This window comes from Armigeres subalbatus, chromosome 2 (genome assembly GCF_024139115.2).
Source record: "Armigeres subalbatus isolate Guangzhou_Male chromosome 2, GZ_Asu_2, whole genome shotgun sequence".
NCBI classification, from domain to species: domain Eukaryota; kingdom Metazoa; phylum Arthropoda; class Insecta; order Diptera; family Culicidae; genus Armigeres; species Armigeres subalbatus.
Genome location: NC_085140.1, coordinates 329,124,036 through 329,149,508, shown reverse-complemented (window position 1 = coordinate 329,149,508; position 25,473 = coordinate 329,124,036). Strand labels below are relative to the sequence as shown.

Genomic DNA, 25,473 nt, shown 5'->3' with positions numbered 1-25,473 from the left:
AGTTTGATACGGAAGGAACGGGAACACCACGTACAACGGTTTCGATTTACTTTCTGAAATTATGAAACATTTTATTAGTTATTTTACTTGCTTTAAGCCAAATGTACTTACCAAAATGAATATATCCTTGGTAAAAATATTTGAAATAATACAACAGTAATGTTTAAGTTCTTTCCGTTACGACAGAGGATAGCAATGGGGGCGAGAAAAACTTTGACAGCTGTCGCACTCGCAGCGGTAAAGTTGCAGTTGAATTTACCATGGAGACGAACTGTACAAGAAAGTCAATCCACATAGTAACGTGGACAATATTGTGTATCCGGAATAAATTTATACCGCTTTTTATACCGAAGTTGGATTTTTCTCCAGATACAAGCAACTTTCCCAACTTCGGAAGTAGTGCGCTGGATTCCCCTAAAGATGCGCTAAACAACGCATCCATTAGTTTGACAGATAAAACTTCGGAAGAAAGTTCGGTTCGGAAGTCCGGACTTCCGAATTCTAAGTTGGTGCTACGCCGACAATATTGTGGCAACCAGTAAAAATATTGGGGTTGAGTTTACCATTATCATGCATGGTAAACTTAAACAGAACTGTGTGTTTCGTGCTACCATATATTTTTTATCAGTGTAGGTAAATACTTTTTTCTAACCGCGTGTGTTTTTTTAAAGCGCAGAGCTTAAATATCTGAAAAGCAGATGTCGCTGCATGTGACAAATTAGCATGGTTTGGGTCTTTGATAAACATGTATAATAGGGCACTGCACGGGCTGCTTTGTCTCTTTCTTGCTGCAAAGAAATTAGAAAACAACAAGGCCAGTAAACGTCAAAATGTATGAGGAACGAAAGAGAAAGAGATGTTTCCGTGCAGTGCCCTATTCGCCCGTGTGCAACGAACGCTTCAGCAAAAGCAAACGCTTTGGTAAATTCGCTTGACGTTTCTGTCAATGCGGAATAATAAACGTAAAACAGCAGCATCATTGCTTATTCGTGAGTTTCTCGTGAGGATAATTTATTGTTTCTCTCTAAAAATGGTAAGTATTTCCTAAATATAAAGCTTATTGGCTAAAGAAACATTACCGTTACTTTTATTTTTAGGAAGCTTCAATTAAAGTTGCCCCTCAAATGCCCAATACATTCAACGATTTTGCCGGTCATGTTGCTCCGTTGGACGAAAGTTGTGCGGCTCAACTTCAGACCGTCCATCCACTGAAGCAGTCCGAGTTGAATGTAAGTGCCCACAATTTCAATATATGTTTCCACGATTATGGCAAAATTACAAAAGAACCTCTTTTCCTGCAGTACGACCAACATCGGCAGAATTTGAACTATCAAATGCTCCGCAACCGGGAAGGTCTGGCGGCTCCCTTGAAGCTTACCATGGAGCTGAAATCGGTATCCCGCGTGGGACACATGCCGTTTCTACCGTCCACCAACGTGGCACGGGATGTCCTCACCGGGCGCGACGAGCTGATTGATTTTACTGATCTCTTCAACAACGATGAGAATTCGGAGTTTATGCGTCAGCCACATGCCGTGATGGAGAAGACGCTCGGTATTTCGTAAGTTATGATTTGTTATTTTATAAGGATCCTTTTGCACTGGCATAATATCAGATCGAACATTAATTGGGAACTGGAATAAACTGGTTGAATATTTACTCTAGCCAAAAGGTTTGTCTGCAATAAAGAGAAATTTCCACTGTCTCTAAGAGGTAGGTAGGTAGGTAGGTAGGTCCTGTATTTTTTTATTTCGTTTGCAAAGTATGTACTACCGTGAATCGCATATTTGTCCCTTATGAATAGGAAACCTAGCAAAGATAAGTCAGATATGCGATTCACGGCAATTCACGCCCTACAGTAGGTATCTGGAGGAAAATACCTATGCACATGTTCATCTATACTCACTTCAAAATGTTCTCAAACATCTATTGATATTGGCATTTATGTTGCTCAGTTCACGAGATCCAGCCGTAAGGCTACAAGACCCGATTTATAAACTGCGGACATCTCTGCAGTTCAAATTTTTAAATGTTAGACCTTACTATGTAGCTTGATTTTTGCCTACACACAAAGTTTTACAATAGAATATAGAAAATTCGAACTTTGGCGCGTGGACAAATTTGGTTGGGTCTCCAAATATTTCGCAAACTCGCAGACACCCCAGCCTTCCTGACTCGTGATCTCATGTTGATCACAATTCCGACATAAAGTACCACTTCCAGCTTTTTAACCTGCTCCAGGATGACTCTACAATATTCGCACATACAGCATAGAGTTATTCCGTGTATTTTTACAGTTGTATCTTATAGTTGGTCTGTGTTGATTCACCGCCCGAGCACGATGCCCACGTAGCGTTTTTTAACGCCACGTGCACGCAGCGTTAAAACAACGCAGATGTGCATCAACATGGCCACGCTGCGTTACCGCTTTTTGCCGGTGCACACCTGCGTCCTTTTAATGCCGCGTTCACGTCACGATTCCAAGAGTGGTAACCGCACCACTCGTCGATCGCAAGCTATGATATGTAGTAAAGTAACCTAGCAGTCTCTATCATTAACTCACATAGGAGACGAGCACACCGAGCGGACAACAACCACCACACATGAACCGCAATTATCTCTATATTTACATGCGGATGTCCCCGTAGCCCACCCGTGACGTGTTTGTTGTCGGGGTGGCCTTGGTGTTTACTGCATCATAGTAGTCGCAAAATCTGTGAACCCGAACCTATGCAGAAACTGATAAATCTCATGAAAACCCCACTACCTCCACTATTGGAGCTACCTCCACTAAGGGTACGGTTACCCTAGTCGCAAAATCTGTGAACCCGAACCTATGCAGAAACTTTAAAGCAGCCATGTTCAGACAACACCTGCGATAGGTGGGAGTTGAGCTGACAAGGCTTCCTATTAAACCAATTTGACACATCCGGAATAAGCCTGTGGGACCAACGAACATCCGGAATTAGACTGCGGTGTCCCATGCTCTTTGCCATTTGAGCAGCCAAGCACTTGCACCAAGTCCCTTTCGTTGAAGCATTCCACATCTTTCTCTAGGAGTATGTCGATCGGCATCATATGATATAGTGTGACATGCGCTTAGGTAAAACTCGTAGACACATCAGCCGATGTCCTCTGATCATTTTCTTTACGTTGTAGTTACGTTGTATGCTGGTATGCCGTAGGGGATGATAGGCACCGGACCGGACTGTGTTGTCTACATGAAATTCTTCTAATGGTGGTCAAACAATAAAAACATTAAAGTCGGCTCAGCAAGCGGCATCGAAATCTGGATGTAGAGATGTTGAAATCAAATTCGCTATGGTGACCCACAAGGTGCCGTTATGAGTCCTATATGTACAACATTTTCACTTCCGACTTGGTAATGGTCGACGGCGTTCAATACTTCCTTTTTGCTGACGACACTGCTTATATCGCATCGGATTCCGACCCCGCTTCTATAGTCTCCAAACTTCAGGCCGCACAGAACGCTATAGAGGACTACCAGAAAAAATGGAAAATTAAGACTAATGCTGATAAATCCAAAGCACTTTTTTTCACAAGAAAACGAAGCCCTCGAAAACAACCAAGAGTACTCTACTGAAATGTGACAAGCTGACTAAAATGCTTTACCCACTGATCAACAGACGCGCGCACTTAGACACCAATTCCAAACTCCTACTCTACAAGGCAGTCTTCAAGCCATCTATTACCTATGGATTTCCGGCATGGTACAACTGCGCTGTCACCCATAGAAAGAAACTTCAAGTGAAGCAAAACCGGTTGCTGAAAATGATGCTGAATTTGGACCCATATCATCCAACTGAGGACGCACATAGGGGTATTTTGCCATTCTAGCCGGAATAAAGTTAAATTTTCAAAATTGTCCTAGAGCAGTCTAAATATGTCTCAAACTTCTCTGAATAGTAGACGAGCCACTCCTAGTACTAGGTTTTCTATTTAGATTTAAAGTTTTACCACTACACTTCTAGAAAGTTAGAGGGTTTTCATTGAGGAAATTACCGGTTTTCTCTGTTGAATTTGATTACGTTCGGTATGTTTTATTGTGGTCAAATATTTGTCACAGTAATCCACAGATCAGTACATACCATGAAAAAGTAGACAAAATAGTATCATGTAAATGTGTTTTTGACAAGAATAAATGATTCTGAACAGAAATACAAAAGAGTAATTCGAAGTCCATTTTCGAGCTAAAACTAGTTAATATTCCTCATATTTTCAATAAGCATAAAACACTTATTCGATGATATTCGGTAATATTTCAGTATAGAGATGACGCATCTATGTCTATATTTTAGGATCCCGAAGAAAAATCTTGCGCAAATTTGCGCCATTTTGAAAGCGGATGTTTTTAGTTTGGTACTGTATTTAAGGCATTTATGACCTATATCATACATTCAACATCCCTATGAAAAGAGGAAGAGTCATAGAGCAATTTCCATGACGCCATCTTTTAGCTCTATGTTTCCCCTTGCAAACACATAGAGTTGAACTGATTTCGGTAGAAGCCATGACGAGAACGAATTAATTGAAATTATCAATGTTTTTCAGGGTTTTAAAGGGTAAAGCACATGGGTCAAAAAGTGAAAATTAAGAAAATTGATATTTCAGCTAAATTATCATCACAGTATCATAAAATAAGGTGAAATATAGCAGTTTGAGAGATAAAATAATTTATTCCGGCTAGATTGCGAAAATACCCCTATGTGGGACGTCCACAGGATGGCTCAACGACTGGTTCCATCGAGTTTTACCAAAGTTTTGAAATAGTTGCATAACTTCAGCAAAACCTTTGCTTGAGCACTTAGCTGTTTAATCCGTGATATTAGAATAAGTCCATTAGTAATTTCCGAGGGTTTTTTGTAACATTTTCCCTTGTATCGCTCAATATTTGTATTGAAAAGACCAATTATTTTTCTTTAAGCATTAGGCAGCTGTTGAAAGGTTACCCATATATCAGCTTTTGACCATAACTTCACTAATGTAATCGTTAAAACAATAAAACAAATGAAATGAAATGAAAATGAAATGAAATCAAATTCATCGGACACTTCGTTGAAGCGATGGATCATGGCGACAATGGAACAGTTTGCAGCATAGTTAGTAGCTTGTGGCTCCTCGTGTAGCAGCGCTCGTGCTCGAAGCGTTCGGACAGGTGCGTATAAACTGATCCTCGACAGCAACTCAGGAGCATCGTATTCAGATGATAAAAGCTTGGCAATAAAAACACACTGAGCCACATTCCTCCGCTTGGCTAGAGTATCCAACCCGAGTAGACGACAGCGATCAGCGTAAGCAGGCAAGTTCAACGGGTCATTCCATGGAAGGTGACGCAAAGCATATCTGACAAATTCTTTGGACAGCTTCGAACCGCTCGCTTCATACAGCCTGGTAGGGATTCCAAACTGCAGATGCAAACTCTAGTATTGGGCGTATCAGTGCTTTGAAACACAACGGATTTAGGAATAGAGGTGTGCGCCGCCGCGCCCCGCCGCCGACATTTTTGCATAAGCGCGCCGCTGTTTAAAATTTTCCACGCCGCTGATCTATGATTTTTCACGCCGATTCAAATTTGAGGAAATCCGCAACATTTTCAGTGGAAATTCCAAAGATTCAGTAAAACTTCCGTATGATTTACTGATAGATCTCTACAACATCACGTTGAAACATGAAAATTCCATACAATTCCTTGTTACAATTTCGAAAAGCTCTCCGTAAAAACTTAGCAAAACTTCGTGTGAAAATTGCGAAGAATTTCCCGTTGAAATCCAAAAAACCTCATTGAAAATGAATTTTTGAACGGAAAAGAGTCGTTTGGCAGAAAGCCATTTGGCCGAAGACCACAAAGGCTGAAAGTTGTTTGGCCGAATATGCCGTTTAACTGAAAAGACTATTTGGTAGAAGCCTACCTGAGCAAAGCTTGAGAGCAAATCGATAACTTGTTTTAATGTTAATGTTGGTTTCCGATAACAAAATAAGTACACCGTTTGATATCATATCATTCAATTTAGTAGGGGAGGAGGTTCGGTTGTGGGCACCCTTTTGTGTTTGGTCGACATTTGCATAGCAATCGAAAGCTAAACTTATAACCTTACTACTAGCAAAGAAATTAATATGATTTCATCGATTTAGAAAAAAATATTGACAATTTAGAAAATTTGACATTTTTGGACATTTTCATTTCGTGGTTCGGTTGTGGGCACCCTTGAAAACTTAGCTAAAAATAAAGAAGCATGAATAAAAACCACCCAGATTTAAAGACAAGGAATAGTTTATTCATTCTAAAAGCCAGAAGACGCTAAAAAATTCAAATCAATTCACCTAGCAGTGATGATGCCTCCCTCGGTGCATTAAGGAGGATGTTGAAAAAAATCACATAAGAAAGGTCTAAAATAGCACTTTAGGTAAATGGGTTTTAATTTTTCATTGATTTACGTTTTATTGGTATGCATCACAGTCAAAAAATCCTGATTAATTAATTTTCAAAAAATAATATTTTGGCCATAAATTTTGATCCCATAGTCCGATCTGACCAATTTTCAATAGGAAACAATGGGAAAGCATTCCCCGTCGAATGCAACTTGTTGCAAGCAAATCGGCCAACGCTTTGTTCCAAAAAGTGTGTGTATAATGACTAGACATGCCCAAAGAACAAAAATATTAAATAAACTCATTATTTCGAACAATTATGTCAAACTAATTATAAAAACTGCCTTAAAACGTTATTAAAAATAAGTTAAGGGACAAGTAAAACGATATTGAATGATTTATCAATAAAATGAGGGTGCCCATAACCCAGGGTGGCCACTGAACCGGGAAAACCGGGAGAACCGGGAATTAACCGGGAATCAGATAGAACCGGGAATTTGATTGACGCTGATTTTTTTTAGACGGTCTAATTTAAAGTTATAATTTGTTTCCAGCATAAAACCACAGAAATTCCTTGACAATTTTATGTCGTAGAAATCACTTCCTAACTCAAGAATTATGTTTACAGAAATTTATCAGTCTTTTAAAAAGAATACTTTTTTTCCGATTTTCTGGAATTTCAGAACTACATAGATTTTGCCCTCAGTATTGAGGGTCATGAGTTTAAGTCCCATCGAAGGAAAGTGGTCACCTCCAATACACAATCTCCCACATAATGTACATATTCACATTGGAGATTTTTAGAGCATTGTTAATAAATAAAAACTAATCTCAAGTGTAACAAATTACATAAATTTCAGGAATATTTTGTCAGTTCAAAGTTTGAAGAAGTCATAACCAGTAACCCTTATACTTCTAAGATCCTTTCACGTATCCCATCTTTCTTCTCGAAATACAAATACATTAGCTCTTAAATCTGCTTAGTGTTATATGTTTCTTAGTTGAAACTTCTAAATTGTTTCTATTCAAGAAAACACATTTGCCGTCTATAAATCTGATTGATAATTTGAAAAAAAAAAAAAAAAAAAAAAAAATATATATATATATATATATATATATATATATATATATATATATATATATATATATATATATATATATATATATATATATATATATATATATATCAGCATTACAGTAGTTCCAAAACATCAAAAATCATTCTAAAGCTTAGATATCGAACCATTAGCAATTCAGTCAAACTTTCATGAATCGATATTGAAGGGACCAACGACTCATGGAAAAATCGAATTGCAGAACAGAAAATTGTTGGAAAGTTTTCTGGAGGAACCATCACAGTAACCCAGCAAATATTTTTTAATATGGCATAATAGAACATCGACTCATTGAGGTTTGACTGTACTCCATTTCTTATAAAATGTCTCCCCCCAAAAACATCAAGCATTTTAAAAACCGCTTTGAAATTCTCCAAGAAATCCGACAAAAATATTTCTTGAACTGTTTCGTTTTTGAATAATGTTCCGATTTTAAGTATGAACGTTTTGAAATCGTTTAAATTTTTTTAAATCGGTCCTATCTCAAGTTTCTAAAGCATGTTATTTTTCAGCTTGATAAGGCGTTATTTTGAGCAAGTAAATAACAACGGAATACGAATGCCTTGAACTTACATTGAATAACACATTGTTTAACTTTCTTTTTTTCGGTATTTGTTATTATTTTTCTGGAGAACGCATTAATGTTTTCTTAAGAAAAATATTATGTTTGAAAAATCTTGAAATATTTAAATCTAAATTTGGATCAAATTTATAAAATGAGCTCGTTTATTTTTCGAATAAAAAATTACAGTGAAAAATAATTGATAGCAATGCTTCTATCACATACCAGAGCTTCGTCATAATTAACAATAAAAACAATGTGATAGTAAAGAAAGAATGAATGCAGAAATAAGCTTTGATTCACTTCTAACAGTGACTGCTAGAATGGTCAAGTTGAAGGTACCTATAGGATAGAGATTGAAACGATCTGGAATGGAACCCTTGGCCTACTTCGTATAGAGCAGGAGCGGTTGCCTTATGCCTGCCAAGCCTGTTATTTAAGCATGACATGGGAATTACATTGCCATATTGTTTTCTCTGATTTATTTAGGATGTATTGTAATACAATTCCATAGATTTGATGGTTATTTAAGTCACATGATCAAAAATACGATTGAAAAAATGTCGCGTAAAACAAGTATGGTTGTTCCACAGATTGATTTGTCAAATGAATGCAAAACCTCATCCCTCGATCATTTCTTTTCTCGATACACGGGATAGTTTCAAAATTTGAACCGGGAAAAAACCAGGAATTTCAAAATGGAAATTGAGTGGCCAGCCATAACCGAACCAATAAAGTTGTCCACAACCGAATTTCGCAGCCTTTTTGGAACGAGAAGATAACAAAATTCGCGCTAAAATTTTGATGGCAATCGACATTGGGCAGATTAAATTTACTGTGTAAATACGTATCAGAACTCACTTTTTGAATTAAATCCTTTAATTTATGACACTTTGAAAAAGGCCAAAAAAACTTTCGTGTTGTTTTTCTTGTACGAAAAATTTATTTGTTTCTAGTTCAAAGTAGAGATGCCCATCCGGTTTGATATTGAGCACAAAACATCATGCTATTATAGCAAACAAATGACGGTTGTCAGAATGACAGCATCTCTTATCTGTCAAAAGATACATAGGGGTGCCCATAACCGAACGGTGCCCACAACCGAACCTCCTCCCCTAATATACAGCAAAAAGGGACAAAAATATGTAATCAATCATGATGATTCATATGTGAAAGGAAATTATGAATCAATTCGATGTCAAAATCAAAATATGTTTTTTTTTTCCAAGTTCGTTTATTTGGTAGGCTCAGGCGTGTATAACACTTTACGGAGCCATGGTTCTTTGCGATATATACAATCAATATCATTTTATTATACAGTTAATAAGAGAGGGGAAGGAGCCAGCGTACTCTCGTACTGGTGTACTGGTGACTCGAGGTTAGTTTACAAAGTTTAAGGATGGACGGGGCTTAGGATTTGGGATAAGGAAATTTCAGCTTCTCATCCGGGCATTTGGCGTCAGTGACGATGTGGCGTGTCGTCATGCTCGAGGAATGGTTCGACTGGGAGCATCTTCCGGATGTCAAGAGCTATGGAGCTCTACGGAACAAAAAGGCAGAGACTAAACAAACAAAAAAACTTTGAAGAAAGAAAAAAAAACAAAATAATAAATTTTGATGTCAGAAGCACAAAGAAAACTATAAGTGGCCTGCATATAGACAACATCACGATCTCCCAAAACACCTCGAACTTCCCTGAAGGGTTGTTTACCTCGGGCCACAAGGGTATCCAATAATTGCTCTCTGGAGGCGTCATTTTCCGAGCAGGACCAAACTACGTGATCGATGTCATCATAACCACATAAGTTGCTATCGACAAGGTTTATTCTGTACAGATGTGCGATTAGTGAATAGTGATTGGACATAAGTCTCGACCTCACGCGAATGAAGCCTCGACTTAAGTCCTCACCTCTGAACCACGCTCGCCCAGAAACTTTAGGAATTATAGAGAATAGCCACCGTCCAAGTTCATTGTGTGTCCAATTCCTTTGCCAACTTTGAAGAGTACTCTGACGGACTAATGGGAAAAACTCGTTGTTCGAGTATTGTCTATCATAAACTTCACCTTCCTGTGCGCCCACCTTTGCCAGCGAGTCTGCCTTCTCATTGTCGTAGATTGAGCAGTGAGATGGGACCCAAACAAAGGTAATCTTGAATGATCTTTCGACCAAAACACGCATCTGCTCTCTTATGTTTGAAAGAAAGTAAGATGCGTGCTTAACAGGTTTCATCGACCGGAGTGCCTCGATAGAACTAAGACTATCCGTCACAAAATATGTTTTTAATATGCTCTCATTATGTTTTCAGACTAGGTTAGGTTATTTGGCCGAGAATGTCATTTAATCAAACAGTTGCTTTGGCTTAAAAAAAGGTTGGCCAAATAGCTTAATAGCCGAATATGTCCTTTGGCCGAAATAGTCGTTTGGTCGAAAGTGTCGTTCGGCTGAATTGGTAATTTTCACCTAAAACATTCCCTAGATGATGAACTTGATGAACTTCCCAAGAAAATTCTTCCAGTTTTTCCAGAATATTTATTTATTATTTTCAGATTTTCTACGGGAACTACTTTCAAGTTTCGAGAACTCTTTGGAATTATTAAGAGGAGATCTTTGGATTTACCAAGGAAAATTGTTTGGAATTTACATGAGAATCTCTTAGTTTTCACGGAAAGTTGCTCCAAATTTCTACAGGAAAATATTCACAATATCCACGGAAAGTTCCTATTGAGTTTTTGTTGAGTAGTCTTTGAAATATATCCAGAATATTGTGACTGACAAAAGGAATGCTTTAATTTTGATTCCTTCGAGATCCAATCTAGATTATTTAAGATGGCTAGTGTTTTATCCTTTATTAGAGGGATTTTTTCGCAGGGATAAGTTCAGCATTAGACGGCTAGTTTGGTATAGGCAACTTTAAGTAACGAATTTTTATGAAATTTTTTTTTGGATTTCTTCAGAAAATTCTTTTTATTTTCAATAACACAGGGTGTCGACTACCTGGAAAAACCTGGAAAGTCAGGGAAAGTCAGGGAATTTCATTTTGGACCTGGAATGTCAGGGAAAGTCAGGGAATTTTGATTGAGGTCAGGGAAAAAAATCACAAACCCAATATTGAAAATGTATAGTGATTTTTTTTATTTCGAGCAATACACCCGGTTCTTTTTTTACACGGGTGGGTTTTAGTTGATTACGACCTTTAGCGTTGATGAAACTATGAGTTAACCCCATGGAAAAAATCACGAAAAATCAAAGAAAATTCAGGTGGTATTTAAAAAGCTGTGAAAAATCAGGTTAAGCGGGAAATTAAAAAATACCAACCGTGTAAAAAAAATATTGGGTGTATACTAAACTGAGGACACTTATGACAATGAAACTCTGAACCAATTTTAATCCATTGAAAAGGGACCAATAAAAGTACTGAAACGTCGGATCAGAATTTTTATTGCGCTTTACCTGGTCATCAGATTGTATAGCCGATAAACAATACTCCCAGGCAGTTATATTCGACAACCACCTCCACTATCAAGCTATAAAGCTTTTTTTGTGGCTGTTGGCAGTATCTAGACTAGAAATCTACTACGAGGCCTTTTCATGTTCCCCATGGTAATGGAGTTTGTTTCTATTAATCTCTAAGCAAAAACAGAGGTTCGATGCCACGTTGCTCAAATGGTCACTGTTGAGACCTGATCCATTTTTTTAAAAGTCCCCTTCAATATTTTAAATTATTTAGTTTGAGTGGTTTTGTGTCGGAGTCGTTTTGCATTGTTTGCATTTTCCTTATTAGTAACGTTTGAGTCATGTTCCCATCAAGCAAAGTAAATTCTGAAAATTTGTTCAAAGACTTAATCATCAATCGCGAGAGCAGGGAATCAATATTCGAGCAACGCCTAACAATATACTCTTTGTCATCAACAGAGTTTGTTACTGACAAACGCACCTAGCGACAAACCTTTATCAGAAACCTAACACAATATGACAAGAATCATTTGCCTTGCATGCTCTGATATTTCCGAAAATACGATGCTAATTTTGTAATCATTGTTCGATTCTCGAATATTTCCATAAAAGCAGAAACTATGATAGCATAAAACCGAAATTTGGTCTAGAAATAATGCAAAATAACGGGATGAAAAGTTAGCAACAAGATTGTCTTCTTTTTTGTTGCTGACAAAAAATTTCGGATCTTTGTCATTATTATCTCCGACAAAAACAAAGCTTTGTCGTTGGTTCTCTTTTGTCGCTTGTTTCGCATGCGCATTCCAAAAAAATTGATTCCCTGCGCGAGAGTCATTCCTTATAAAATTATGTTGATGTTCTTATGATATAGGAAAATTTCATATAATGCGATCTATCCTGATGAATTTAAATTGCTGACTAGTAACCAACTCTAATTAAAAACCTAATATCACATTACTTTCTGATGAAAATGTAACGCCCAAATGTTTGAAAACTATCTCGTGAAAGCAGTCGAAACTGAATCAAATGACTGAAATAGGCCATAGTTCAAAACCGTTCAACATACAATCAACTAGGAAGCTTGTTAAAAGAAAACGACGAATAGTATCTCTGTGGACCTGTGACGGCACTCCACAGCATCGGCATCATCTCTAAACAAGATTCTGTAGGTAATGTTTTAAAAACATTTCGGGAACTTCCATTTGATGATGGGCTTATACAGTCATTGGTCGATCCTCACGTCCTTAGGTGGTCAAAATAATGGTCATGTAGAGAGAATGACAGTGGATAAAAGCATCATATGGTCTACCTCATATACGTAGGTGGCAAAGGTCTCAATTAAATGTTACTCGATACTCCAGATTTATGCTTGAACGCAAGAGGAGGATAATGTTGTTATCAATGGTAATGTTTCAGTTTAACATTCGCTGCTGATGTTTATAAAACTATTTAATCATGAAATATTCGGGTTGATCTATGGTAATTTTAGCATAGCATATGTGATTGTACAAATCGTGGGTGGCTATACAATGCTCAATTGAGCAATCTACTGTATATTGTCGCAAATTGGTACTTGGGATTAGTACCTTTTCCTATACAGTAGCAGTTGTATACCTGGCCACGTCCTTACAATCACGGAAGGAAGGGAAGGAATGTTAGTTCAACATCTACTAGTGAAGATGCAGGGAACCCATACAACCTTCATAGATGTCTCGGGAAGGAAAACTCGTGTTAGTGGGTAAGGTGAATAATAGGGAGCTCTATTCGACAATATAGAGCGTTTGTCAATAACAGTATATGCTGAAAAAATAACAAAATATATTCATCAATTTACTTACGAACCGTCCAAAGGAGGATAAAGTAACCTAGATTTTACTAATGTTTCGCATTATATACAAAACACGTTCAACCGCACACTTATTCACCGAACATTAAAATCAGTACCAAAAACTCGGATTTTACGAATGTTCTAAATCCTACCTGAAACACGTCAGATCACGCACCAATTGTTTACTCACTCGGCCGCGCGAACTATCTGCTTACTGAGCAGAAACACGACAAAACAGGCACTGACGGCCGCGCAATGCGGAACACAATATTGTCGGGCCGCCACCAAACCGGACAGCGCGATTCGCGACAATTTGAAATATGTCATTAGTAGTGCGCATCATGCACGCATGGATGTACTATCATGCGCACTAATCAGAAATGAGTTGCGACGTCTGATAACTGCTGATATTTCATTTTATTGAAAACAAATTTTCGATTTTCTAGCATACACGGAATATTTCGGCAAATCGCGCGATCGTTCTGCTGTCCGAAATAAGAGCCAACTCGCACTGAACTAATTAACTTTTATACCGCCCGCGCAATGCAATACACAAAATTTCGGCAAATCGCGCGATTGTTATGCCGTCCGAAACAGGAGCCAACACGCACTCTGGTTGATCTATGGTTATTTTGTCCAGAGATTACCTCAGAATTCTCTCTGATAAGTAAAAAATCCCAAGGGATTTTGAAAAGCTGTCTCGATAGTTTTTATCCTGGAACTCCTCGATAGATGTTCAGTAGATTTTTTTTCAAAGGATATGCTCCAAAAACTTGGTAGATTGTATGGTATTTACTCTAATTTGAATTGAATGTCTTCGGTAAGACGCGCGGCTACAAAGCAAGCCCATGCTGAGGGTGGCTTGGTTCGATTCCCGGTGCCAGTCTAGGCAATTTTCGGATTGGAAATTATCTCGACTCTTCTGGGCATACAAGTATCATCGTGTTAGCCTCATGATATACGAATGCAGAAATGGTAACTTGGCTTAGAAACCTCGCAGTTAATAACTGTGGAAGTGCTTAATGAACACTAAGCTGCGAGGCGGCTCTGTCCCCAGTGTGGGGATGTAATGCCAATAAGAAGAAGAAGAAGTCTTCGTGAAGGAATCTATAAATTGAAGACGGTGTTCAAATAAATAATTCAGACTAAATTATTTAAAGTATTGCAGTGATTAGAATGTTTTGCTGGGCTTACTGTAAGTGCTGCATAGATTTATGTGAGCTTGTAGGGATTGATCTGTAACTAATTTTAGAAGTCTATAAACTCCACAGAGAGTGAATAAGAATGCTTACTCCGTAATCATACTTGAGAGCCAATGGAGGTTTCTCGATGTTCTCGAAAATACCTAATCCATGCAATTTTTTAACGGCATTAGAAGGATTTCTAGAAGCTTCTCCGACTGTTTGGAAGTTCAAAAGTCGTGTCAAAAGATACAAGAGTTCACACAAATTTCCAGAAAGATAATGAAAACTTCAACGATTTGAAGAAGTCCATTAGTAGTCTTGGATGTCTATATTCTACAAATCCTTAATGTTCTGTTTCTAGAAGTGATTAGGCTTCCAGTAGCTCAGGAGCTCATATGGACTTCAAAGATTCACATTTGAAAGATTTTCATACGTTTCTGGGAATTAAAAAAAACATTTTTCATATCTGGAATTTTTTGAGGAATGGTCTGGAAAGTCAGGGAAAGTCAGGGAATTTTATTCTCAAATTTGAGTCGACACCCTGTAACAACTTCTTGGGAAATTCCATTGACCGAAAGCGACAGACGGCCGAACTAGTAATTTGGCCATAAAAGCCGTTTGCCCTAACAGGTCGTCTGGCCGAAAATGCCGTTTAGCCGAAATGGATTTTTGACATATTGGGCCATTTGGCCAAATGTCAATGACTGAACGGGTAATATGGTCAAAAATGGCCACTCGTTTGGCTAAATGGCCTTTTTGTCAATTGATCATTGAACAAAATTCCTTAGCCTCTCTTCTTTTAAGTCGATATTGGCCTTTAGACAAAAGATATTTTAGTTACAAGATAAAGATTGTCGCTGTCCGGAACATCTTTTGCTTGCGAGGATCGGCATCATCCCAGTTATAACGCATACCGCCTCATATGATATGGTGCGAGATGCGCTTACGACTCGTAGACACATCAGCACGTAGTAGGCCCATGCTGGTACGCCATAGCGGATAATAGACACCTGACTATGCACCGCCGATCTGTTCGACATCGTTCACGATAAAGACTTTATCGCTAATGATGCCCGTTGGCATGCATAATCGACGTCGCACAATTGTGCACATCGTCGATCATCACACCCAGATGCTTCAATGGCCTCACGGACTTAACTGTACAGGTCCCTACTCTTATCCTCGCTTGCTGCAACCCATGATGGTCAACGGTCAACAACGACCTCGGTCTTGTGATGTGCAAGGGACAACCCCCTAGAGTTGAGCCATTCCTCTGCCTATAGGGGCCCCACACACGCTCCGATATGTTGTACCATTTTGACTCCGCCCCCAGCAAATTTGGTTCGCCCGGAGTAAAGTCGGGCCGTCTGAGGGCAAGTTATACGACTGTTGGACATACGGTTTCAAGGTTGATGCACAGCCAAGATATTTAACAAAAAACCCAGATTAATCCACCTAGCGGTGATGGTGCCTTTCTCGTTCGTTCAAAAGGTTTGGAAAAATCTAAAATAACACCAATATATGGATTGGTATTATTTTTCAATTTGTTTATAGAAAAGATATTTTAGTTACTAGATAAAGAGACTTCGACGTCGTGGCGCTGCAGGAGATTTGCTGGACAGGACAGAAAGTGTGGAAAAGCGGGCATCGAGCGGCTACCTTCTACCAAAGCTGTGGCACCACCAACGAGCTGGGAACCGGCTTCATAGTGCTGGGTAAGATGCGCCAACGCGTGATTGGGTGGCAGCCAATCAACGCAAGGATGTGCAAGCTGAGGATTAAAGGCCGTTTCTTCAACTATAGCATCATCAACGTGCACTGCCCACACGAAGGGAGACCCGACGACGAGAAAGAAGCGTTCTACGCACAGCTGGAGCAGACATACGATGGATGCCCACTGCGGGCGTTAAAATCGTCATCGGTGACATGAACGCACAGGTAGGAAGGGAGGAAATGTATAGACCGGTCATCGGACCGGATAGTCTGCACACCGTATCGAATGACAACGGCCAACGATGCATAAACTTCGCAGCCTCCCGCGGAATGGTAGTCCGAAGCACCTTCTTTCCCCGCAAAAATATCCACAAGGCCACATGGAGATCACCTAACCAAGAAACGGAAAACCAAATCGACCACGTTCTAATCGACGGTAAATTCTTCTCCGACATCACGAACGTCCGCACTTACCGCAGTGCGAATATTGAATCCGACCACTACCTCGTTGCAGTATGCCTGCGCTCAAAACTCTCGACGGTGTACAACACGCGTCGAAGTCGGACGCCGCGGCCTAACATTGGGCGGCTACAAGATGGTAGACTAGCCCAAGAATACGCGCAGCAGCTGGAAGTGGCACTTCCAACGGAAGAGCAGCTAGGCGCAGCGTCTCTTGAAGATGGCTGGAGAGATATTCGATCCGCCATTGGTAGGACCGCAACCGCTGCACTTGTCACGGTGCCCCCGGATCAGAGAAATGACTGGTATGACGGCGAATGTGAGCAGTTAGTGAAAGAGAAGAATGCAGCATGGGCGAGATTGCTGCAACACAGCACGAGGGCGAACGAGGCACGATATAAACAGGCGCGGAACAGACAAAACTCGATTTTCCGGAGGAAAAAGCGCCAGCAGGAAGATCGAAACCGTGAAGAAACGGAGCAACTGTACCGCGCTAATAACACACGAAAGTTCTATGAGAAGTTAAACCGTTCACGTAAGGGCCACGTGCCACAGCCTGATATGTGTAAGGACATAAACAGGAACCTTCTTACGAACGAGCGTGAGGTGATCCAAAGGTGGCGGCAGCACTACGAAGAACACCTGAATGGCGATGTGGCAGACGAAGATGGCGGTATGGTGATGGACCTGGGAGAACGCGCGCAGGACATAATTCTACCGGCTCCGGATCTCCAGGAAATCCAGGAGGAGATTGGCCGGCTGAAGAACAACAAAGCCCTTTGGGGTTGACCAACTACCAGGAGAGCTTTTAAACACGGTGGTGAGGCACTGGCTAGAGCGCTGCACTGGGTCATTACCAAGATTTGGGAGGAGGAAGTTTTGCCGCAGGAGTGGATGGAAGGTGTCGTGTGTCCCATCTACAAAAAGGGCGATAAGCTGGATTGTAGCAACTACCGCGCAATCACATTGCTGAACGCCTACAAGGTACTCTCCCAAATTTTATGCCGTCGACTAGCACCAACTGCAAGGGAGTTCGTGGGGCAGTACCAGGCGGGTTTTATGGGCGAACGCTCCACCACGGACCAGGTGTTCGCCATTCGCCAAGTACTGCAAAAATGCCGCGAATACAACGTGCCCACACATCATCTATTCATCGACTTCAAAGCCGCATATGATACAATCGATCGGGACCAGCTATGGCAGCTAATGCACGAATACGGTTTTCCGGATAAACTGACACGGTTGATCAGAGCGACGATGGATCGGGTGATGTGCGTAGTTCGAGTTTCAGGGGCATTCTCGAGTCTCTTCGAAACCCGCAGAGGGATACGGCAAGGTGATGGTCTTTCGTGTTTGCTATTCAACATCGCTTTGGAAGGGGTAATACGAAGAGCAGGGATTAACACGAGTGGTACAATTTTCAACAAGTCCGTCCAGCTATTTGGTTTCGCCGACGACATAGATATTATGGCACGTAACTTTGAGAAGATGGAGGAAGCCTACATCAGACTGAAGAGGGAAGCTAAGCGGATCGGACTAGTCATCAACACGTCGAAGACGAAGTACATGATAGGAAGAGGTTCAAGAGAAGACAATGTGAGCCACCCACCGCGAGTTTGCATCGGTGGTGACGAAATCGAGGTGGTAGAAGAATTTGTGTACTTGGGCTCACTGGTGACTGCCGAAAATGACACCAGCAGAGAAATTCGGAGACGCATAGTGGCTGGAAATCGTACGTACTTTGGACTCCTCAAAACGCTTCGATCGAATAGAGTTCGCCGCCGTACCAAACTGATTATCTACAAAACGCTTATTAGACTTGTAGTCCTCTACGCTACGGACACGAGACCTGGACGATGCTCGTAGAGAACCAACGCGCCCTTGGAGTTTTCGAAAGGAAAATGCTGCGTACCATGTATGGTGGGGGGCAGATGACGGACGGTACGTGGAGGAGGCGAATGAACCACGAATTGCATCAGCTGTTGGGAGAACCATCCATCGTTCACACCGCGAAAATCGAACGACTGCGATGGGCCGGGCACGTAGCCAGAATGTCGGACAGTAACCCGGTGAAAATGGTTCTCGACAACGATCCGACGGGCACAAGAAGGCGAGGTGCGCAGCGGGCAAGGTGGATCGATCAGGTGGAAGATGACTTGCGGACCCTCCGTAGACTGCGTGGTTGGCGACGTGTAGCCATGGACCGAGCCGAATGGAGAAGACTCTTATATACCGCACAGGCCACTTCGGCCTTAGTCTGATTAAATAAAAAATAATAAAGATTGTTGCTGTCGTCGCTGTCCGGAACATCTTTTGCCTGCGAGGATAGGGGAGCTAAATGTCAAAGCAGGAAAATCCATACGATTTGACAGGTATGTACCACACATGTTTCGGACAGCAGAACAAAGGGAACCGAAGCGACAATCTTTATCTAGTAACTAAAATATCTTTTGTTTATAGGCATAACCAAATTTCTCGCCAAACGGGCTTGGGCGGGCTTGGTAGTCATATGGCTACTGCTTCTGCCTCATACGCAGGAGGTCGTGGGTTCAATCCCAGGTCCGTTCCATTCTCTTACTTTGTATCTTTCTCTTTATTTCTCATGTTCTAGCAATCGCTAGAACTGGAAATGGACTTCCATACCGTTTCCATTACTATTCCTATACCTTCAACTTGAGTATTCTAACAGTAATCTGCTAGAATTGGAAATGAACTCTAGAGCTCGTTTCCTACATCCAATTAGAAATTGCATCAGTTACCTTCTCCTATCTATCACATTGGCAGCTCGTTAACCAAGACGGACCTCTGCCTCTCCAACCTAACCCAGAAATTCCAACAAATTCCGCATGAACTCGTGGCAAGTGCAGAGGTATATTCGGCTTGCAGTGGGCGAGTGATTGCATCATCATTTCCTCCCCTTCCCTACATTGACTTGCATTCTGACGTGGCAGGCGCCAGTATGACCTAACAAATGAGATCACCAGTACTTGTACATTGAAGATGTGTGCTAGTCCCAAGCAAACATCTGTTGGTTCCCTGTGCAAGAACAGCTGATCTGGTCATAATGGAGTAGCAACTACGAGCAGTCAATCAAGCTCAAGCTCAAGCTCAGCTCATAACCAAATTTCTCGCCAAACGCAACTTGTTGCAAACAAATCGGATGAGCATAAGAGCAAAAAATGGCATTTTATTTTGTAGTTTTAAAATTAGTATTTTCGCCATAACTTCTGACCCAATTGTACGATCCGGCCAAGTTTCTATAGGAAACCATGGGACAAGATTCTGCGTCGAATGCAATCTCTTGCGAGCGACCTGAGAAGCACACATATTGCACATCAGTCACAGTAACTTATATATGACCGGATTCAGTCACAATATGGCTACTGCAACCAGATTTGTTGAACTTGTGTTGCTTGGGGAATAGATGAAGCACAGACATAACACATTGAACATTCACTCATCAAATTCTTCGTCGTTAAAACACTAACGACATCTGTTGATTTCAGTTAGTTGGGCAAATCACGAACCAGATGACGATAGTGAGCAAACGTCAAACTTGAGCATATCCGATGCGCGCGCTACGAGTGATCGATTGGCCAACTAATGATTATTTGAATCGACCAGTAAATCAGTAAACGATGTAAATTTGACGAGTGTTATGTCTGTTTGTCTGTGGATGAATTCTAAGTGCTAAAAAAGTGAGCTAGACTTTTTTGAACTCTTTTTCACAATAAATAGTACTTCGACCATAACTTCTAAGCCCATAGTCCGATCTGGTCAATTTTCGATAAGAAACTACGAGACATTCTGCCGCGAATGCAATCTAATGCGAGCAAATTGGTTGAGGAAAAGTGCCTGCAAAATTAGTGACATTTTTTAGCGATTTTTCCATAAAAAACCCTGATTAATCCACCTAGCGGTGATGGTGCCTTTCTCGTGCATTATAAAAATAGTATTTTGGCAATTACTCTTGAGCCCATAGTCCGATCTGGCCAATTTTCAATAGGAAACAATGGGAGTGTATTCTGCGTCGAATGCAACTTGTTGCGAGTAAATCGGTTAAGGATAAGTGCCTGAAAAATGAGTGACATTTTTTTACTTAATTTTTCTATAAAAAAGTGGAATTTTGGCCATAACTTCCGAGCCCATAGTCCGATCTGACCAATTTTCAATAGGAAATAATGGTAGAGTATCCTGTGTCGAATGCAATTTGTTGCGAGTAAATCGGTTAACCTCTAATCCCAAGGCGTCAAGCCACCCGTGCCGAGGCCATGCATGGCCAGGGGGGTGAAATAATAAGCTAGGCCTTTAACGGAGCCTGTGGGGTACCTGGGCACCCTCCACAGTAATTGTCCCTTACCGCGTCATGCTGGGCTCTGGCGTGGTGGACCTCTTTTCCCGAGCAACTCCTGGGACCAAAATGGAAAACCAAGTCAATTCTTCAATTAGGGGTAGTAGTGTAGGCGACAACCCCTTCGCAAGAGGTGGGTTGTTGTGGGTTGAAAAATGCCGGTAGGGGTTATTGACGGCCCATGGCTGGTGGAGGCGATGAACCGCAAACGCGATGGGCTTTCGGCCTTCGAGGTGGCAACGGAACAGCTGGACGCCATCATCGACTTTGCGTCATCGAAGCATAATATCAGTAAGGACCTCAAGAGGAGCTTGCAGAAACTTCGAAAGTCGATGCTGGACGCCAAGCTGGACGGCCAAGTGTAAACCCGTGAAATCCGTGGAGTCGAGGTCTACCCAGACTGAGGCCCAAGGATTCGCGGACTCGGGCAAGGTCGAATCGACCGAGGGCGTGCCAGCGAAGACGGTGGTACCAAAGTCTACCAAGACTGAGGCTCAAGTATTTGCGGGTACGTCGGGGGTGACTGCTCCAACGGAGCAGACACAAAAACGGGGGAGACAGTCTCCAGGGGATGAGCTCCCTGGGGGCCGCTCCAAAACGCGGAGGGTTACTACCCCGGACAAGGGTAGTGGGGCTGGGAAGCTGAACCCCGGCCAGGTACCTCCAAAACCGGGGGAGGAAGGACCTGGAAAGGTCCGTCCACCCAGGAAAGACGGTGGTAAGGGGTTACGGCAGGCTGAGAGCTCTCAGCCGCACCAGACCAGGGAAATAAAGGGGTGACGGGATGACGCCTCCTGGACCCTGGTCAAGAACAAGAGGAAACCGAAGACGTCAAGGGCCGAAAAGAAGGCCCAGGCGAATGAGGGTTGCAAGAAGTCTAGGGTGACGCCAATCGCTCCAGGGGCGATGCCCTAGTCATCACGGTGGACGAGGTTAAGTACTCGAACGTTTTGAAGGTGATGAGGAGTGACGTCAAGCTCGGTGAACTCGGCGCCGACGTACGTCGAATAAGACGTACCTGGATGGGCGAGATGATCCTCGAGCTGAAGCGGGGCGTCTCGCAAAAGGGCGCTGCCTACAAGAAGTTGGCGGAGGAAGTCCTAGGCGAGACGGTCAAGGTGAGGGCACTCACGACGGAGGTGAATCTAAGGGTTAAAGACCTGGACGAGATCACCGAAGTTGAAGAGCTCGTCACGGCACTGCGGCGACAGTGTGAAGTGGAGACGCCCACCGCAGCCGTTCGGCTACGGAAAGGTCCGGCAGGGACGCAGGTAGCATTGGTTCGGCTATCTGCAGCGGACGCCTCCAAGGTAGTCAAGTTAGGGAGCGTCAAGGTGGGATGGTTGGTATGCCCTGTGCGCATATACGAGCAACCCGAAGTTTGCTTCAAGTGCCTGGAACCGGGGCACAAGCAATGGGACTGCAAAGGCCCTGACAGAAGCAATCTCTGCCGACGCTGCGGATTGGAGGGACATAAGGCACAAAGCTGCACGAACCCTCCCGAATGGTTTGATTTGTTCCAACAAAGCTGTGAACAATCTCTGCCGACGCTGCGGATTGGAGGGACATAAGGCACAATGCTGCACGAACCCTCCCAATTGTTTGATTTGTTCCAGCAAAGCTGTGAACAGCAAGCACCCCATGTTCGATGTGCCCGGCGTTTAAGCGTGCAGCAAAATCACACTGCAGGTAACGCAGCTGACTTGCTCGGCCTCGCCCGAGTGTTTGGTGTGCGCAGGTTTAGAGGAAACGGCGGAACATGTGTTGTTCGTGTGCTCACGTTTTCGCGCAATGCGTGACTACATGCTTGCCTACATACGTGACTGCATGTGGTCTGGACACTACCCCGGACAACCTAGTTCGGAGGATGTGTAAAGATGAAGTTGGCTGGAACGCCGTTTTATCGGCTATCGCCCAAATCGTCTCGGAGTTACACAGAAGGTGGCGCGTGGACTCAAGGATGGCTAGTTCAGGCGCAAATAAGAGGTGGTCCAAGGCATCGGAGTCGGCTTCATGGGTCATACCGGGGGTCATGCTCTGTGGTCGAACTCGATCCTTTTATCGAACAAGTGGCCGCGCGAAGAACAACATGGTATCGTCGCTTTCGCGGCGTCGGTCAACGGGGCGGGTTCCGAGCCCGAGGACGGAGAGGGGTCCTCGTCAAGGCTGGGGCAGGCGTAGGCCTCGCGTCGGCAAGTCCCTCTGTGTGCTGGCCAATAGGCCCTATCGCAGAAAGGTCAATTTGGGGTGCACGCGGCATCATCATTCTTGATACCAGTCGTGCAGAGGGAAGCAGGCGCGAAGTCGACCCTTCCCACCTTCCGAGGACATAGGGCGTGGTAAGGCCACCTGGAAAGCCGGCAACGCGCTGGCACGATACCATGGTGTTCTTCTAAAAAACCGAGTTACGATGTTCGGTGCTGCAAGGACACGCAGCTAACCTCGAGGGTGCGTTGTGCACTGGCCCCCCTTTGAAGCATTACTTTCTGGTTGTACCGAAGGGACTATGGGCTTGGCGGCAATGGAAACGGTTTAGCGGGTCGGGGATATAGTCCTGCCTCCCTCGTTTGTTGTTGGAGGTGATCCCTAACCCCGCACTTCCTGGACAACCCAGGATGTCTGTTGAGCAGATTCCCCCTCCATTGCTTAGGAAGAAAAAAAAACACACACACACCGCGCTGCCTGCCTCAGAGCTAGGAGGCACTTTCAGAGGGCACGGTCTGAAATGGTCAGAGAGGAGCGAAAGATAGTTTTCCGTGAAGCTAGAGCGGCTTTCAAACGGGCGATCCAAATCAGTAAGTCCAACTGCTTCAAGGAGTTGTGCCGGGAAGCTGACGCTGATCCTTGGGGTAACGCTTATCGAGTCGTGACAAAGAAGATCAGGGGTCCTGCGACGCCAGCCGAAATGTGTCCGGACAAGCTGAAGATCATCGTGGACGGCCTTTTCCCGCAGCATGGTGCTACGACGTGGCCGCGTACGCCGTACGAAGATGAAGACCGAGTAACCGCTGCAGGTATGCAAGTCTCCAATGACGAGCTATTATCAGTGGCGAAAGGTTTGAAGATGAAGAAAGCTCCGGGTCCGGATGGAATTCCAAATGTGGCTCTAAAATCCGCGATTTTGGCGTTTCCGGACCTGTTCAGGATGGTGCTGCAGAAGTGTTTAGTAGACGGTAATTTTCCGGACACGTGGAAGATCCAGAAACTGGTGCTGCTGCCGAAACCAGGAAAACCGCCGGGGAATCCAGCATCGTATAGGCCCATATGTCTGCTGGATACACTGGGGAAGCTTCTAGAAAGGGTTATCCTTAATAGGCTTACACAGTTCACGGAGGGTGAGACTGGCTTATCGGAAAAACAGTTCGGATTCCGCAAAGGCAGATCGACTGTGGATGCAATCAGGACAGTCATTGAAGATGCAGAGAGGGCGTCCAAGAAGAAGAGGAGCGGCAATCGGTTCTGCGCGGTAGTGACGATTGACGTCAAAAACGCGTTCAATAGTTCCAGCTGGGAGGCCATCGCCGCAGCGCTGCATGAAATGCGAATCCCCGACTTCCTGTGTAAGATCCTTAGAAGCTACTTCCTGAACCGGATTCTGGTTTACGACACGAACTCGGGGCAGAAGTCGATCAGGGTTACGGCGGGCGTTCCACAAGGGTCCATACTAGGCCCGACGTTATGGAATGTGATGTACAACGGGGTGCTGATGCTGAAGTTGCCCAAAGGTGTAAAGATTTACGGATTCGCGGATGATGTCGATAACCGGTGAGTCACTGGAGGAGGTGGAAATGCTGGTGGCGGAGGCGACCGACGCAGTAGAAACCTGGATGAATGGAGTCAAGCTGCAGCTGGCTCATCACAAAACGGAAGTGATGCTGGTCAGCAACTGCAAAGTAATCCAGCGGATGCAGATTACCATCGGAGGGCACGACATCCCGTCGGTGCGGACTCTGAGACATCTAAGTGTGATGATTGATGACCGGTTGAACTTCAACACCCACGTGGACTAATTCTGTGAAAAGGTGGCTAAAATGATCAGTGCGTTAGCAAGGATCATGCCGAACGTCGATACTAAGGTACGGAGTTCTAGCCTGGGGAGCTGCGCTCAAGACGAAACGTAACCGGAGGAAGCTGAATAGTGTGTTTCGTCTGATGGCCATTCGAGTCGCGAGTGCGTACCGAACTATTTCGTCGGTTGCAGTTTGCGTTATCGCAGGGATGATTCCAGTCTGCATAACCCTAGCAGAGGATATCGAGTGCTACCAACGGAGGGATACCAGAAATGTGAGGAAGGCGGTGAGACTAGACTCTATGGTGAAGTGGCAGCAGGAGTGGGACAATGCGGATAATGGAAGGTGGACCCATCGGCTCATCCCCAATGTGTAGACGTGGGTGAACAGGGAGCATGGTGAGGTG

At 43.0% G+C, this 25,473-nt stretch overlaps 1 protein-coding gene across 1 annotated transcript; it reads left to right on the top strand.

Annotated features, from left to right (window-relative positions):
• Positions 1–874: 874 nt before the first annotated feature.
• On the top strand, positions 875–1,664 carry LOC134216906 (proteasome maturation protein). The gene is made up of 3 exons (XM_062695678.1): positions 875–1,033; positions 1,098–1,229; positions 1,302–1,664. The coding sequence occupies exons 1-3, from the start codon at positions 947–949 to the stop codon at positions 1,563–1,565; spliced, it is 483 nt and encodes a 160-aa protein (XP_062551662.1). The 5' UTR covers positions 875–946; the 3' UTR covers positions 1,566–1,664.
• Positions 1,665–25,473: the final 23,809 nt, after the last annotated feature.